The sequence below is a fragment of the Eucyclogobius newberryi genome, unplaced genomic scaffold (assembly GCF_026437365.1).
Source record: "Eucyclogobius newberryi isolate DKJ021-1_F unplaced genomic scaffold, fEucNew1.0.hap1 SCAF_4, whole genome shotgun sequence".
Classification (NCBI taxonomy): domain Eukaryota; kingdom Metazoa; phylum Chordata; class Actinopteri; order Gobiiformes; family Gobiidae; genus Eucyclogobius; species Eucyclogobius newberryi.
Genome location: NW_027316056.1, coordinates 26,904,055 through 26,921,556, shown reverse-complemented (window position 1 = coordinate 26,921,556; position 17,502 = coordinate 26,904,055). Strand labels below are relative to the sequence as shown.

General features: G+C 41.0%; 2 protein-coding genes across 3 annotated transcripts in view; one reads left to right on the top strand and one right to left on the bottom strand.

Annotated features, from left to right (window-relative positions):
* Nucleotides 1-1,859, top strand: part of ndst3 (N-deacetylase/N-sulfotransferase (heparan glucosaminyl) 3) — a 70,338-nt gene extending 68,479 nt beyond the window's left edge. Inside the window, exon 15 of one of the 2 annotated variants that reach the window (XM_072462301.1) lies at nucleotides 957-1,859. In XM_072462301.1, the coding sequence (XP_072318402.1) occupies nucleotides 957-986 (30 nt within the window). In that variant the 3' untranslated portion in view covers nucleotides 987-1,859. Of the gene's footprint in view, nucleotides 1-951 lie in introns of both variants that reach the window. The other variant, XM_072462302.1, reaches the window with a different exon arrangement.
* Nucleotides 1,860-2,566: 707 nt separating this feature from the next.
* Nucleotides 2,567-17,360, bottom strand: prss12 (serine protease 12). The gene is made up of 13 exons (XM_072462303.1): nucleotides 16,854-17,360; nucleotides 16,434-16,569; nucleotides 15,384-15,556; nucleotides 15,026-15,176; nucleotides 14,284-14,462; nucleotides 13,881-14,022; nucleotides 13,571-13,791; nucleotides 12,455-12,596; nucleotides 10,727-10,932; nucleotides 8,075-8,153; nucleotides 7,510-7,632; nucleotides 5,550-5,845; nucleotides 2,567-3,256 (listed from the first exon to the last, which is right to left on the bottom strand). Exons 1-13 carry the CDS (start codon nucleotides 17,185-17,187, stop codon nucleotides 2,934-2,936), a joined length of 2,505 nt encoding a protein of 834 aa, XP_072318404.1. The 5' UTR covers nucleotides 17,188-17,360; the 3' UTR covers nucleotides 2,567-2,933.
* Nucleotides 17,361-17,502: the final 142 nt, after the last annotated feature.

Sequence of the window (17,502 nt, the reverse complement as noted above, 5' to 3'; positions counted from 1 at the left end):
CCAAACAAACTGTGCAAAGCTGTTTCTCCGTCACATTTTAACACTTAAATATAGTGCAACTCAACGTGAAAGTGCTAGTATTCAGACTACATTGGGCCACGTAACAGAATATGTTACAAAGTACATTTTAATGCAGGTATTCAGTATTCTGTAACTCAGTAAAATCAGAGTATTCTTCCCTACACTGTATGGTACACTGTTGGTTTCCTAATCATCCTCTATTATTAAGGTAATCATTCACAGCAGTACACAAAATAAAGCAGCAAGAATAAACTTAAACAACCAACTTAACACATGCAGAACATATCACTTTTTCTAATCAGCAATTTTATGCCACATGTTGTTGTTGTTGTTGTTGTTGTTAGTATGTGTTTATTTGGTTGAGGCAGTGCATTGTAATGAACAAATATGATACACACGCTGTAAACACATTTCCATCCATTGTCTCACAAACACACTCTCTTTCATACACACACTGGAGGAAATGTGGCTGAAGTGTCTTGCTCAAGAACACAACAACAGGTGTGTGCACTACAGGTACAAAGTGCTGTTGTGTGCACATTTCTGAAAAACAAAATAGTCTGTATTTCTGCTAAAATAGGCAGACGTGTTTGTTTTGACTTCTGCCCAAACCACAATGCTGCTCTGTGATTGGTCCCAGTCCCTAAATGCCATGTGAGTGGTCAGTTTACCACTGGTACAGCAAATGAGATGAATTATCAAGAGTTTGTGAACTCACAAAAATCATGACAATTCATCTTGCTGGTAACGTTAGTCTTCATGACCTTTTAATCTTGATCTTCTGTTTAGTGTTGAAAGGTTTTTGACTGAACAAGTCACAAAGCAAATCCAGCCATCTGATGTTGAATCAATAGAATAGAATGTAATACATTTTTCTTTCCCCCCCTGCTTTCCCGTCCCACTTTTTCTTGCTTGAACTCTTTTCTCAAGGTTAGATAACATTTGCGTCTATGAAGCAAGGCTAAAAGATCAAATGTGGGACGCTATCTTGGAATACATCGTCTCCAGCCTGGAGACTGAAGCTTAGGTGGAGACGGGGGCGTATTGTGCCTTGGACCATGTGGAAGCTGCTGCCGTGGAGAAGTCCCATTCGCATGAGACAGAGGACTCCTAAAAGAGTTGGGCTGATGACAGTTTGAAGTGCTTACAGTGTTTACCTCTTAAGATGGACTCTAACAAAAGAGAGGACAGGAGGTGCATGGAGCTTTTGTTATACGCTCCAAAATCTGCAGCAGAGTTATTTTATTTTATTCCACTTTTAATTTATGACGCCAGGACAGCGCTGGTCAGCTGTGCGTGGTTCCCTTGTTTGAGATAACTTTGCACTAAGTTCTGTTCTATGTTTCTCCACACGACAAAGCACGACGACTTTGTGTTCTCCTTTTTAAGTTCCTCCACAAGGACTAAAGGGTCCAGATGCACAGGCTCAGGGTGAGTTCATGCTGTTATTTTCTCATTGTTTTTTCAGATCCTCTCTGGTAGTCTTCTGGTTGTGTTTACCCTCACAGATGTCGCCTGAGGCTTTTGTAGAAAACTAAATGAGTCACTGAACCAAAGATATGTGGCTCGTGACAACCGCGGAGGGTTCTAAAACTACAGCTGAGCGCGAGGGCTTTTAAGTTCTGAGTCGCAGCTACACCTGTGTTGGTTGGCAAAAGACCCATAATTCCAGGTTTCTAAAGTAATCAAGTCAGCATTTGTTTTAATTTTTCTTTGCAAAGTTTGTTCCTTTTTCAAACCAGTGGCCTACATTGTTTTGCATCAATTTGAATGCAAACACCTAAGTGTGAAACACAGAAACCAAAATGAAATAATAAAAACTATATCTGACAGCATAACGGTGTCTCTTCCTCTTTTCTAATGAATGCTAATGTAACCTGGGCTTTTTCTTCAATTGTTCCACATTTTAATTTCTAATAATGATTGGAATGAAATCATTGAACAGCTGTACCACATTTACCACATGTTTTCACAGGTTTTTCACTTACTTTGTGTCACTTATCTTGACATTTTGGCCTGCTTTTATACATTACTGAAAACAAGCTCAACCTAAAAATTGTTGTAAACTAAAAATGCTTTAGGTATTTTTACAACAGACAAGGCAAGAAGGCGACCATGAGATGACGCCCTTACACAGGACACTGAAAAAGCAGAAAGCGGGACATACTTCTGTTTATTAGAAATATTTCAAGCATGCCCTTCATGCCTCAGGCCCTTCTGGTGCAACACATGATTTTCCAGAACAAAAGGTGGTTTTACCACTCTGAACACCGTGGCCTGCACTCCTGCCTCACAACAAGAAGGTTGCAGGTTAAATTCTAAGGCCTCCTGGGGCATTCTGAGTTTGCACTTATTTCTGGGTTTCCCCCTGAACCCAAAACATGCATTATTGGTGAAAATCAACAGCAGGGACAATAACCACTTAGACAATAAAGGTCTGAAGTCAATATACAAATAACGCAAAGAGCTGGCTTTATTCAAGTATTTCAGATTGTCTCAAAAGTATTTTCCTGAAATATGGACCATAAAACAACAAACCATTAATACCTGTTACATAAGACATTGTGCTCCATTTCAACACTGTTTTTCCTTTGTCATTAACTGCAAACACACAGTAGCACACCTGAGTTGTAGTTAAGACCTGTAAAGGAATCTTGTAAAGTTAGTATATCAGAAGCAAACACTGTACTGTAATACACTGTGGTCCCTTTAAACATTTAACCATCACTTACATCGCAAAAATCATCAAACATATTACAAAAGAGGGGCTATACAGTACAATGAGAAAACAAAACACAATACAATTAAATTAATAAGTAACATAAGTGCTGCCATTGAGCAAAACATGCTTCATTTTCATATAAAAACAAGTCCACCACTGTAAAAAAGAGAGTTTGGACGGATTCTCTCCTTTACCTTCTCCTGTCGGACTGTCCAATGGTCTTGTGTATCCAAGAGCTGAAGGCCGACACTTTGGTGTAGACGCCTGGTGAATATTGAGTCCTGCAGGCCAGACCCCAGGACGTGACCCCATAAACCACCCATCCCCCTCCTGGCCGCTCGCACACCAACGGCCCCCCGCTGTCTCCACGGCAACTGTCCACACGCTTGTCTGTGTGAAGGGTCCCTGCGCAGAGCATGCGGCTGGTGAAGGCGCTGTGGAAGTGCAGCTGGCAGTGTCGACGGGGGAGCAGCTCCAAAGCGGCCTGCTGCAGAGTCTTGGAGTATGAACGCCCTGGAGAAAAAGCAAGAACAACGTTTGATATCTTTTGTACATGAGTGTTTATGTCACTAGAATACTGTTTTATGGTACTGAGGTTTTGTCTATGGGAGTTTTTGTTTATAAGAGATCTTCTACTGAGAGTGTTTTTCAAACTTCCTATAAGTGATCTGTCCTTTTCCTCTGTATCTACCTGCGTTGCAACAATGAAATTTCCCCATGTGGGACAATAAAGGATTATCTTATTTTATCTTATCTTATCTTAAGGATGTCTACAATGTAAAATGGAAACAAACAGACAATTTCTCAATATCTAATCTCCATGAGCTATAATTTTGAGGTGAACATTTACTTGAGAGGACAATACTTCAAGCACACATAAAAAAATGCAATGTTACTGCTACAACTAGTGGTCTCAATACTTAACAGTACTACTCTTATTATTATTGCTGTATCGTTATTGCCTTTTACCGCTGTCCACCTAACCTCTATTATAGCCCTAACCCTACTCTATATCTACTATATGAATGTAAGAAATGTGAGGCCTTTTTCAAACATGTCGAAATGGTTTTGCACGACAATCAGTGCAGCGCAGTTACAAACATTGTGTTCTGCCTGTCTGTACCTACCAATCCCCCAAAGGCGTTGTGAAACTCCCAGCAAGCCTTGAACTGAACAGGGGAGATTTTTCACTGCGTCATAAACTGGATTTTTTACATTGTTATCACTGTCAAAATCTCTCAACGCTCATTGAAGGTGATTCAGAGTTCCCCGTAAGGTAAAAAGCCTTATTCCTGTAACTCCTTATTATTATATGAATCATATCTCAGCAGGAAACTGCATAAAATGGGTCTATGGTAACTATATTTATAGACAATCGTACATCTTATTTTCTCATTTAACAATATAGATTTGAAGCGTATAGTTCCTTCCAACTTCCTAATTGGACATAGGCAGCAAATGTGTATTTCAATAACTTATATACTAACCTTACTATAAACAAGGGGCAAAGCTTGTCAGATTTAGTAAAAATAAAAAAATAAAAAGTCCATTTTAAGTACAAATAAAGGACAATACTGTTATTTGCTTAAAATAATATATGAACAAGAAAAATGTGTTCCCTGTGCGTGAATTGTCTCTGCATTTTGGGTGTAATTTTGTGTATCCGTGGGTCCCAGTGTGACAATTACCTTTGGCATAACAATTCAGAACTAAATATGATCTCTTCCGTTCATTAGAGCTGCACAGTCACTTGAGCACTTTAAATCCCAGCTCAAAACGTACTTTTCCTCGCTGGCATTTGACCACATTTAGCGAAAGACAGACACCATGACATATTTAGTATATATTTAGTATGTTTTGGTGTGAACACTGTTTTGTTTTTCGTTGTTTGTTTCTCCTCATGTTGATCAGTGCTTTGTTAAGCTGGTGGCTGTTTGAAACCTACTATAGAAATAAAGTTGATTTGATGTAAAAGTTAATTGAGCCTTTGAATTAGCAAAAGTCATTCAAATATCACATATACTAGGTGGCTTTTCACCCGATGAGGTATTAATAAAGGCTAAAGAGATCATCACCATGGTAACCTATAGTAAACAACATCCAGTCCAGCAACAGTGACAAATTCTACTGAAAAACAATGCAAACAAACCCTCACCTAAATCATTGTCCCCCAAAGCAAAGTATTTGCAATAAAAAAATGTAATTAGAAAAACATAAACTATGAGGCAAGACACGCCAAAATAAATATGCACCGATAATAAAAATTCCCAGACTGACCATTGCCAAAAACAATAACTGGTATCAGGAAGTGCATTGTATTCTTTGACATACTGGTGTTTGCTGTCAATCAAAACAAAAAGCAAACAAACATTCATAAATCTGCAAACTATTTTGATTTTCCAGAAGATACTCATTTAGCTGAGAGCTGTTGTTATCTTAATTATTTAATCTGGTGGGCTATTAGGCCTAATACCTAGATAGGAAAAGTTGAGTTTAATAATATAATATATTTGTACATGTAAAATAATTACTATCAAACTAAACAAGCTTTGGCCCTTGTTGACAGTATGGTTGCTAGGTAACATGTATACTACATTGGAATTACTTCTGCGTCCAACCAGGAAGTACATTATAAACCTCAGCTAAATAAAAAAGTACAGAAAGTTAGGCAAGGTTTTTTTTTAAATATTATAATCAAAACTAGGATTAAGACAAATGAGTCGTATGCTCTTAAATTCACAATGGCACATGGTTTTAACATGGTGAGACTGATGCTGTGCCCATCTCGGTGCCAGCGCTGTCGTACCTGTGTCTCCCCAGCCGGTGATGTGACAGTTGGTGGCCTGTTTGAGCACTCTCTCCTTTCGGTGGGGCAGACAGGCCGGGAGGACATGGCGGTTAAAAGAAACGCACTCGCCCGGCGCGTGGCCCATTGCCCCGGGTGACAGGCGGACCAGGGCTATGTCATAGTCGTTGCTGGTCGCGTGGTAGCTGGGATGAAGAACTATCTGATCTACGCCGTACTCCTCCTCGTACTCCTCAGGGACAAGAGTGTGGTAATCTCCCACACGTACTTTGTACTCCTTTGTGCTGTTTCCGTACCTGTACATCGACATAGAAATATCAATGTGAAAAATAAGAGATAATTGCATTCTTCAACACTTTTCCCTTAACGTTTGTATATGTGTTTGTTTGCATTTGATTACATGTGTTTCCATTCAAAGCTTTCTTATCAAATTTGAAATAGTCAGAGGAGAAATGGAAGGATTCACAACTTTTCCGAACTTTTGTGATAACATGTTTTTCCACTTGGGGATGAATAAAAGTAATTCTGATAGTTTTATTGGAGCGATCGGTGTGGAATTATTCATTATCATTGTAAAAGCAAAAACTAAGAGCGATCACAGTCACCTGGGTTTTCAGTGACTTTTAAAACCTGTGACATGCGGAAAGTGACTCATCCATTCTGCCAGGACATAATAAACATCCAACAATAGAAAGAGGAGGTTATTAGACACTTGAACCACATTGTTATGTCTTCAGATATGTTAAAAGGAACTGAAGTGCAGGCCAAAAGATAAAAATAGATTTGAGACTGTGGCATGTGACGACTGACATGAATTATCGTCAGAGAGAAGAAGAGAATGTAACTATGTACATTGTCACTAATCCAGATAGACAATGAACTGACAAGTGCCTTAAATCAAGATTAACTCATTTCAATAAGTTATAGACATTTCAAATTCCACAATGGAGGCAATTTGAGGCAAAGAAGTGGAGGATAATGTGATTTCAATAGAGAAAGAAGGATTAACCACAGAATATAAATATGTTTTTTGCAAATGACAACCACTCACACAGTGAAATCAGGGCCTGGTATACAGACATTTAGAATTGTATTTATTATTTTTTTATTCTTAAAAAAGTTTGGATGTTGGACAAATACATACAGAATAGTTTACACGTTACAATGTTTTAGATTCATTAAAGATTTAACATTAGGGTCTGATGTCATCACTGAATGTGTACCATGGTTTATTTCATTTTGTCTTCAGTTGCCCCCATTCCAAAATGTGTCATATTCTGATGGCATATCCTATTTTAGAGGGTCTATAATATAATAAAATATGATATAATATAATATGATAAAATATGATATAATATAATAAAATATGATAAAATATGATATAATATACTATAATATATTCACTCGTTACTGTTCCCAGGGACCTCAGTTCCTGTTACAAAGATTGCATGATCCATAAACAAAGGTTTCTTATCTGTTGTGCAAGATGTTCGGACTCTCATGCATTCAGATTCCTTTTGAGGTAGTCATAGCTTAAGAATAGATCATACAAAGACAAGTATTTTGATGACAGACAAGGCGTCAAGTTATTTTTTTATGACCTGGCTGTAATACAAAAAATCCCATGAAGATGTCTAGCAGTTTAGGCACCTTAAGAAAGGTTTAAAGATGTTGGGTATCGGTATATTTATGAATAATATCATGAATCTAGTAGAAATCATTAAATTTACCATGTAAACTAGACATAGAGACCAGTCCAGAATATTCGTCATTTTTTGTTTGAGATGTCTGCTGTATGCATCATGTAACTGTGTGGACCCTTAACATCTACAAGAGAAAAACATTTCCTTCCAGCTGCACCATATCTACGGCCAAATCGCACGCTGATTGACCGGTTCATAATCAGCACTTTCCCACATGCGTGTACATGGCCTCAGTTTTAGATTGGTGTGCGTCTGACCTTTTGAAGCAATGCGCAGACGTAAGAACCCAGCACGTATCAATTAGAGTTGCTCCACAAACCAAGCGCCCGTCGCCACGAGACCCTCGCAAACGGATTGCGGCCTGCCATGGCCAGCCCCCCCTTAAATGCAAACAAGCAAAGCCAGTGTTACACATACAGTGTTACATAACAGACGCAAATAAGGTGGAGTAACAGCGATGACTGACTGCAATTGGATTTATTAGATTAGCCTTGGATAAACAAACTCACACAAAGAATAGTTTAATAGTGCAAGTAGTAAAAATAAACAAGTAATACTTGTACAAACATCAGACACCTGATACAAAGACAAGTTTAATAGTGCAAGTAGTAAAAATAAACAAGTAATACAAAAGAAAAGCACCGCAATTATTGTTTGTAGTGACAGAAAATGTCTTTGGGAAAGGTTTTGCTGTGGCCATAAATTCTACAATATACAAAGTGTTTACAAAATGTTACACTACAAATGTAAATGCGGCTTTTGTGTCTTATTTTAACGCCTCAGACTGGTTTGTCTTTGTGTGTTATTATTCCCATGGCTTACCTCAAAGAGTTCTCTCCTCCAATAATTCGGCGTTGGCGTGTATGTATGAGCTTCAGACCGCAAATTGAGCTGACAGGATCTGACCGAGACAGAAGGAGAGGGACAATTGTTATACCGTGCATTGTGGTACATGGAGGTGCGTTTGTGGGGTATTCACTTATGAAAGGAAAAAGGAAAAAGCCTCTGCCTGAAGTTTAAGTTCCATCCGTCTCATCAGACCTAATACTACTTCATGCCATGTGTGGAAACGTGGGACGGCGACTGAGTGCGTTTAGCACAAAAACACATGTGCAAGTAACAGATATGAGCCTGCGCCGGCGTGTGTGACAGACAGGGTGAAGTAATAACACAGCTTTGTTCATTTCACCATCTGGACATACGGCGTGCACGCTGGGGCCGCTCCGAGACCCTTTTTGTCACGTGGAGTTGGGTTTCTCGTTCATTTTTCACACAGTTTGGAAGCGTTTTTATTACACATACAACACTTCCCCGCACGGCTGACAGTGCATCATCTTTGGTTGAGGAGATACATGCAGATTAAAATGCTGGCTAAATCGTCCGTGTGATGGAAAGAGGTTAAAACGTTGTGGTCCCTGCAAAAGGTGAAGAGTCAAGCTGTGTAAAGTGAAGCGGCGGGTGGATCAAAGCCAACCGATATATCGATACCGACTGAGGCATCTGAAAGAGTCCATTGAAGAAATAGTATTCTCAAAAGCTTTTACTTTGAAATACTTCACTTTACTTGAGAAATAGTTTTGTTAATCTGCACTTATTCTGTCCTCGATCATAACCACTTAATGTGTTTGCGTTGTATTGTAAATGCTAGATTCAAGACTATTTTAAAGTTATTTGTCTTGTTTTTCTATTCTCCTAGTGTCCTTGAACAACACTTTTTACCTTTTATCTTATCGTATTTAGTAAATTTTTGATCGGTTTCGGATATCGAACCGATTTCTAAATACTTGCCATAGGATTACTTGTATGGCCCGTTACTATTTATTTTATTTTATTAAGTAATAAGCAACCAAATGAGGTATTACCGTACCAAAAAGTATGAATCATATTGTGCTGATATGATCATCACGGGGCAACTACGCTGTAGGGAAAGGGAAACTTTATGACACAGCAGTGCACAGCAGCACACTGGTGGGGGCGCTAGAAGAGTTTGAGAGAGTGTGTGTGCCGTGAGGACATAGCATTTACATTGGACAAACCAGATGCAATGTTTTAAGTGTATAGCAGAATATGCTGATTTTCAACACCTGTCCATAGGGCCAATTTAGAGGTGCCAATTCTACCTAACACATGCATGTCTTTGGACGGTGAGAGGAAGCCAGAGAACCCGGAGAGAACCCACGGTAACACGGGGAGGACATGCAGACTCCACCCAGAGAGATCATGTGATGTTGGTCTGGTCCGGGAATCGAACCCTGTGTGCCGTGAGGAGAGCGCCGTGTGCAGTGAGGAGAGCGCTGTGTGCAGTGAGGAGAGCGCTGTGTGCCGTGCTGTGTGCCGTGAGGAGAGCGCTGTGTGCCGTGAGGAGAGCGCTGTGTGCAGTGAGGAGAGCGCTGTGTGCTGTGAGGAGAGCGCTGTGTGCAGTGAGGAGAGCGCTGTGTGCCGTGAGGAGAGCGCTGTGTGCCGTGAGGAGAGCGCTGTGTGCAGTGAGGAGAGCGCTGTGTGCCGTGAGGAGAGCGCTGTGTGCAGTGAGGAGAGCGCTGTGTGCCGTGAGGAGAGCGCTGTGTGCCGTGAGGAGAGCGCTGTGTGCAGTGAGGAGAGCGCTGTGTGCCGTGAGGAGAGCGCTGTGTGCCGTGAGGAGAGCGCTGTGTGCAGTGAGGAGAGCGCTGTGTGCCGTGAGGAGAGCGCTGTGTGCCGTGAGGAGAGCGCTGTGTGCCGTGAGGAGAGCGCTGTGTGCCGTGAGGAGAGCGCTGTGTGCCGTGAGGAGAGCGCTGTGTGCAGTGAGGAGAGCGCTGTGTGCCGTGAGGAGAGCGCTGTGTGCAGTGAGGAGAGCGCTGTGTGCCGTGAGGAGAGCGCTGTGTGCCGTGAGGAGAGCGCTGTGTGCCGTGAGGAGAGCTCTGTGTGCCGTGAGGAAAGCGCTGTGTGCCGTGAGGAGAGCGCTGTGTGCCGTGAGGAGAGCGCAGTGTGCCGTGAGGAGAGCGCTGTGTGCCGTGAGGAGAGCGCTGTGTGCCGTGAGTAGAGCGCAGTGTGCCGTGAGGAGAGCGCAGTGTGCCGTGAGGAGAGCGCTGTGTGCAGTGAGGAGAGCGCTGTGTGCAGTGAGGAGAGCGCTGTGTGCAGTGAGGAGAACGCTGTGTGCAGCGAGGAGAGCGCTGTGTGCCGTGAGGAGAGCGCTGTGTGTCGTGAGGGAGGGGCTGTTGTTTGACTGAATTGTTGTGTTGTTTTTTTAAATGAGCTGTCATTAAATGTGAGTGTAAAGTCAAAAGTCCCTTTCTCTGTATCTATCTCTTTCTATGTATTTATCTTTCTTTCTCTCTTTTTCTTCTCCTTTTTATTGTTTTATTTGAACAGTATGGCATAAAACACATACGTTGAGGATGCACAACAACAACAGCAGTAGGCCTAATAGTAAGGGACCTGCGTGACTTAAGCTTCTAATAAAGTAACAATGATTATTTTTGAAACCTCAACAAGGCTGACCTTTGACCTCTTTATAGGCCTGCTGCAGGGTCCCGTAGTTGCAAATGACCCCAGCATCCTCGCTGTGGCGACAGTTATGTGTCCCTGGGGTCTGTTTGATGCAGTCTGCGAGTGAGCGCTCGTCTCCGCTGCACTTCACATTGTCCACGTGGATGGGGCCGGTCCCTTCTCCAAAATAAGCCATCACACGCGCCTTTGCCACTCCACTGGTGAATAAACAGAAGGGAACATGAGAACCACCAGGATACAGAAGTGACTTATGTATTTCGAAATTTGTTTGACATCTTCCGACTTTGAGGCAAACCAGGTCAAACTAAAACCAAACCGTATGGAACCATTTCCCTTTGCCTTAAATTTGGTTGTGACCAACAAAGCAGCATATCTAAATATTTGAATGAGATTCATTTGAGCAGGTAATAATAATACAAAGGACAGCCGGAATACAATGATCAATGTGCCTTGTGGCTAAGTATAAAACCTATAAAAGTGGTTTCAAAACTTGCATTGAGTATAAAGCTTTTTCCTTGGTCTTATAAATGTTTGTCTTGTGACATATGCAATATGATGGATGGGACTAGACACTGATCTGACAAGAAAAAGTTTGCCCTGAAGGACTTGACAAGAGTTATTGTATTTCCTGACAATCCACAGGGAGCCTTATGTTTTTAAATTGAGACTTATGTTACTCTGAGACTGTCCCTCCCACAGAGGTCTTTCATGTAACAAGCAAACCAACATCACTCAGTGCAATAAACCACAACCACAGTGTTTCATTTGTCAGGTATATATATATTTATATATATTATTTATTTATTTATTTATTTTTCACAGTAAAATGTTGAGTTTGAGTGATTTTGAAATGAAGTGAAATGTCAGAGTCTGCGACACAATGAGAGTGTATATTGATTTTTGTCAGCACTGCCTCATCTCTCACGCTTTGGCGCTCAATGTCTGTGTAATGTCTTTTCACTTCACCCTGTGAGTGATATCTTAACGTGGCTTTTGCACACCTCAGACATGCTCTTCTTTGCTTAAGACGTTCATGCACTCCAGATGTGGCTCACATTGACTCACAGATGTCTCTGAGTAAAGTGGGCGACTATGTAAATATTCTAGCTTGAGAATGACGTAAGAATAAAGTCTGTTTTAGTTTCACTGGCTTTCTTTGGTCATCTTCGAGTCATTGTTTGTAAAACATGCTGGGGTTTCAGATGGAAGGGATAATGAATGGATCAGATGAGGTATTTCACAAAACGGTCACTGTGAATGTGTCATTTGCCTTTGGGACCAGCACATTCATGTCATGTTTATCTTGGCTCGGGTTAAGTAAAACACTATTATTGACAGAGATGTTGATTACTGGTCTAGAACACATTTTGAAATGAAATCTTAACTAAGAAACACAAGTTGAAGTTATTAAAAATACAGCGTCAGCAACATTCTTCACAAAGAAATATATTTAAAGAGCAATTTATTGATTGTATTCAGAGACTCAAGTGGTACGACCCATTTTTGTTCTTAACTCGTAGCTTTGTTCCAACTTTTGGAATTGTTGTACATAAAAGAAAAAACTGATGTAAGCCCTTGTCTGTCTGCTCTATCAACTAAATTATGTGTTTTAAATAGCTTTAACTTGAATGCCACCAATGTAATATGTTGTAATGACATGGAAGTTCTGTGTGTTTTTTGATAACTTTTGTACATTTATGTTGACATTGAGTACTGTACCTGAAGCCCAACTGACGACACACAACTTCTGCGTCATGGTCACTCCATCCATCGTCACAGATTGTTCCCCACTGGCCAGACAGGTACACCTCAACCCGGCCTTCCCCTTGGCTTTCTCCCCCCACCAGTCGTACTTGCATTCCTGGTAACATTCACACACAAGCATTACAAATACTGGAGATTTTACTCACAAAACTTGATGCTCTGTTATTCTCATGTTACGCTCTCATGCTCTTATGTTCTCAAGTTTACAACGACGAAAACAGCTCAGTCACCTGACATTTCACATGACAGAACCTGAAACTCTTCAGTTCAAACTGCCACTGTTTTTCCACATGCCCCTTTCTCACTTATCGCAAGCCTACAAAAACATCCCCAAGTTATGAGAGTTAATAGGAACTTTTTGCGGAACTTCCCAGGTATATGCAGCCAAACGCATGAATGTAATATGATTCTACGCGCAAAAAGACTGAGAATTCATTGTCAATTGTTCACCGTTTAAACAGAAAGAGATTCCACATAGTTTCCGATTATTTTATGGCCATGATACAATGTATTTTTTTTATTTTTTATTGTTTCATAACAAAGAGCTATTATACAGTTGAATAACAAAATGATAGCTAAAGGATTAGTCTGTAAGTAGATTGTGGGAATGTTTATTTCAACATGAATGTGGTTAATACAGGAAATGCCCCCTTTACTTGCCTTTTATAAACAAAAATAACTGAGTCCCATCTCATACACAGTAGTAGGTCATACTAGAAATATGGTCATGCATAAATGTACTGACTGTGCTGATAATTCAGTGACAGACTATGACCAACATGTGATGGATATACTAGGGTATAGTATATGTATAGTAGTCATAATATATACCTTCTATAATGTTGGTGTTAGAGGACAAAATCAGAACTATTACCTATTGGACCGCGTCTACATACGCACACGACTTTACTGGTGTCTTGGTTTAAAAATAGCTGGGGAAAGGGCATGTGTACTCAACAAATCCAAATGTTCAGAACTGCAGTCATAAGAGGCAGCTAATCCTACTATTTAATAATGAATTATGTTTTCAGGGGAATAAACATGTGTCTTGACTAAATAAATGTGTCTTACTTGATGGAAAGTTTTCTCCATTGCGCTCTGGGTTGCAGGCGATGCTGACGTCTTCATGGTGAGTGCAGTCATGACGTAGCCACTCGTGTTTGTTGCATAGCATTAGACTGGGCTCTTTCCCAGTACAGCTGACATCATCTAACAGAATGGGGCCTGACCCTGTCCCAAAACGTGGGATAGTATTTGTGTCAAGCCCTCGAGAAGTGACGGTAACTCCAAATCTGTAAAACAACTAGACTTTAATCTAAAAAAGCCATGATGAAGCTTGGCTCTGGTCTCTCTGAAAGCAGACTTTTACAGTAGCATTTACCTGTAACCAAGTTGTCGACACACTACTTGTGTGTTAGAGTCCGTCCATCCGTTGTTGCACACTGTTCCCCATTGGCCACGATAGAACACTTCTAATCGACCCTCAAATCTCCCAGCACCTCCGGCCAGGCGAACAATGCCATCTGGAAATAAAGCGGACAAACAATACAAATTTACCCTTGATGCTAGAGGCAGATACATGATGTGGATTTATTAGCAGGGCAAGATTTCTACATTTGTATTGTCGCAAATATTCAAATTATATAAATGTATTAAAATACCCCTAAATACCTGTTTCAACCATCTACTGTTTTGGGATTCTGAACTGTAAGCAGGGTTTTTACAAACACATTCCCACTTTTTCAGCAATAAGATATTCAGTGTGTCTTGACTAGATGTCTCACCTGTGAGGGGTGTGCAGGAGACACCAGCATCTTCTAAGTGCACACAGTTATGTTCTCCCCAGGCGCTTTTTGGACACTGCTGTAGAGTCAGCTCATTACCAGTGCACTGAACCTCATCCAGCCACACAGGGCCTGTACTTTTCCCAAAACGTGCCTGGCCCCACGCTCTGGCCACCCCACTGTTCAAAAGAAGGCTCATTAGAACTTATGCTGGATTCATCAAGGCATTTTCCTTCATTATTGTTTTACTTTAGATATATCGAATATATGTTTCTAGACCACACAGGAACAAATGACAAGTCAAATATTTGTGAATATGCAGATCTCTGTGGCCCTACAATTCAAACAAAGGAGCTGATTCAGTGTGTGACACCCAGATGTTCTTTATGGCTTGCCCTGTTCACTCTGCGAATTGGAGAGAATACTTGTCATACTTGAAGAGACAGAGACAGAGATAGAAAGAATGCTGAACACCCACATGCAGTCGTCTGTGTGTGTGCGTGCGTGCGTGTGTGTGCGCGTGCCCGTCTGTGTGTGCATTTATTGGGTGTCGTCGGGTTATACCTACATTCTGTCAGATTGGGGGCAAGAGCCAGATTTTGATTTTCATTACAGATTACATTGTACTCTGCCATGACATGACCAAACGTTTAATTTTAGTTGCCACCATCTGTATTGGATATTATTGTCCTAATATAATGTTGTGATGTAATCTGAGACCCAACAATAAAATCTGCTTCACCTCAGCCCAAGTTGTCGGCACACCACCTCTGCGTCGCTGTCATCCCATTGGTCATCGCAGATAGAGCCCCACTGACCAGCGTGAAGAACTTCCACTGTGCCTTCAGACACTAAATGGCCTCCAACCAACCGCACAGGGACTGTGACTTGTTATAAATAAATAAATACGTAATACATATAAATAAATAATACATATTCATACATAAATACATATATATCAATGATATATATATATATATATATATATATATATATATATATATATATATATATATATATATATGTGTACTCGTTTTAATTAAAGTATTTTTAATTGTATTAATTTATTTTTTTGGTTGAGTGTAATATTTTTTCCATACCTTTTTGTTGTATACATGTAACTCCTGCAGCCATTTTGCACTTTCCTCCATTCCAATGAGTCCTGGGACACTGGAGAAGGTCCAGCTCATCTCCATGGCAATGGACTGACCTATAATGGATTTTGGCCAGGTTGGGACCGGACAAGGGAACTTCATGGGCAACGCCTGAAAGCCTTCAGCAGACATTATAAATTACTTGGAGATAAATTAATGAACAAAAAAAGTATAAAATGATACTGGAAAAATAACATTTATTTTATACAAGAATTTACAAGAGTTTATTTTCTTTTTATGGAGTGAAAACCCCTAAGTGAGACCAGTTTTCCCAAACTCAAATCCACTCGAAAGGAGTTCCAGGATGCAAGAGCAGTGCAGGAAAATGCTCTCATTGAAGTGAGCCACATGCACTTTGAGGTTTATGTTGTAGTAGTGTTACATTATACAATACAAGTGATGCAGTCATAACATTATATAGGCATCATTAGCATAATTTACTGATTGAAATGTCTTGATGATGACCTTTGACACTTTATCTACAATTAGTAATTATGAATTACTACTTTGACCACTACCCCTGGACAAATGAGGGAGTACACCAACCTATGGGAATTTGAGTGCATAGGCCAATAATATAAATCAATTCACGCTTTGACTCAAACCTTTCACTAGAATCAATCAAATTTAAATGCATTGCCACCAGCTGTCATGGAGAACATGTGCCCTGTCATTCTTGTTTGAATATGCACAGAGACATGCATATCAACGCACGTGTCAGTTCTGATATTTGTTTCAACACATGCACCAGACACACAGAACACCCCAGGGGCATTCCAAGGGTTTAAGTTGTTGTCATAGTCTGAACTCCACAAATCAGTCTAGGCTACATATTAAGAAGGGTATATTGGACTATGCTAATGTGGGCCAAGAGGAAAGGGCTGCTTTGGAATAGCAGGGTCAAAACAGAGAAAAACATTCAAAAAGTGTATATACTTTCTCATTTGCACCACACATGAAAGTCTTGAGACAAATGCAGTGCACATACTCTCTTACCCTTTGCCCAGCTGTCTGCAAACCACAGAAGCATCTTCTTGTCCCCAGTCATAGCTACAAATGGAGCCCCACGCACCAGAAATATACACTTCCACTCGGCCATCCAGTTTAGAGCCTCCCTGCAGACGCACAGAGCCTGGAATGGGCCAGATACAATCACTGAAGATTCCGGCATGTTTCTAAACAACAATGAGTGAGCGGCGCAACATAAGAGTTCTTTAGACTTTCCAAAACACAGGGCATATTTAATGGCATCAGCACGAACACTGCCTTATTTGAAGCCTTTCATTTGTAAGCTATAAAACGCGCACTTACGGGAAAACATGCGTTACAGATGTGAATTATGTCACAGCCAGGAAAACAGAAGGTGCGCCTGACAAATATGTCAAACACATGTAGTAAAAGATGATGTGACCAAACCTTGTTTACAGTCGCAGTATCCCCAGTCCACTCTGCCTTTATGGCTCCTGAAAAAGCACCATGGTCGGATCCTGCTGTCTGGGTTCCGGCAATAGTTGTGTTCTCCTAAGCCCTTCTCTGGATGCCGGTCCGTAAAGCCGACCACCTCGGTCCAGTTAATGCACCGCGCTCCGGACTCCGTCACGTCTATGGCGCCCCGATAAAGAGCGTCTTTCGCGCGGCTCTGAGCGCACACAGTGAACGGCTGAGGGATGAAGGAAGGCACGCCGCACAAACACGGACCGCTATTTGCCAGAAAAAGTATCAACGTTGAAGCCAAAAATATCCAATTCATGTTAGCGTTCTGTAGCTCTAGAGCCCAAATATTGACAGCAAACGAGCGGCTTCAAGTGCCCGCGCAGGCTCGTGTCCTGGCGTGGGAATAGAGCTGAGACGGGATCAATGAAACACTGTGTCCCGGCTCAGCTGCAGTCACAGACGGCACACTGCACTTGCCCACTATAGACCCCCAATAACAGCTTTACAGGGTTTTCATGCAGAATCTTTGAGGGGAGGAGGGAGTTGGTGGGGAAAAAAAACAAGCCATAACAATCAGAGAAGCAATAGTTATCAGTGAACAAATCACACGGCCTATGTTCTGTTAACTTAT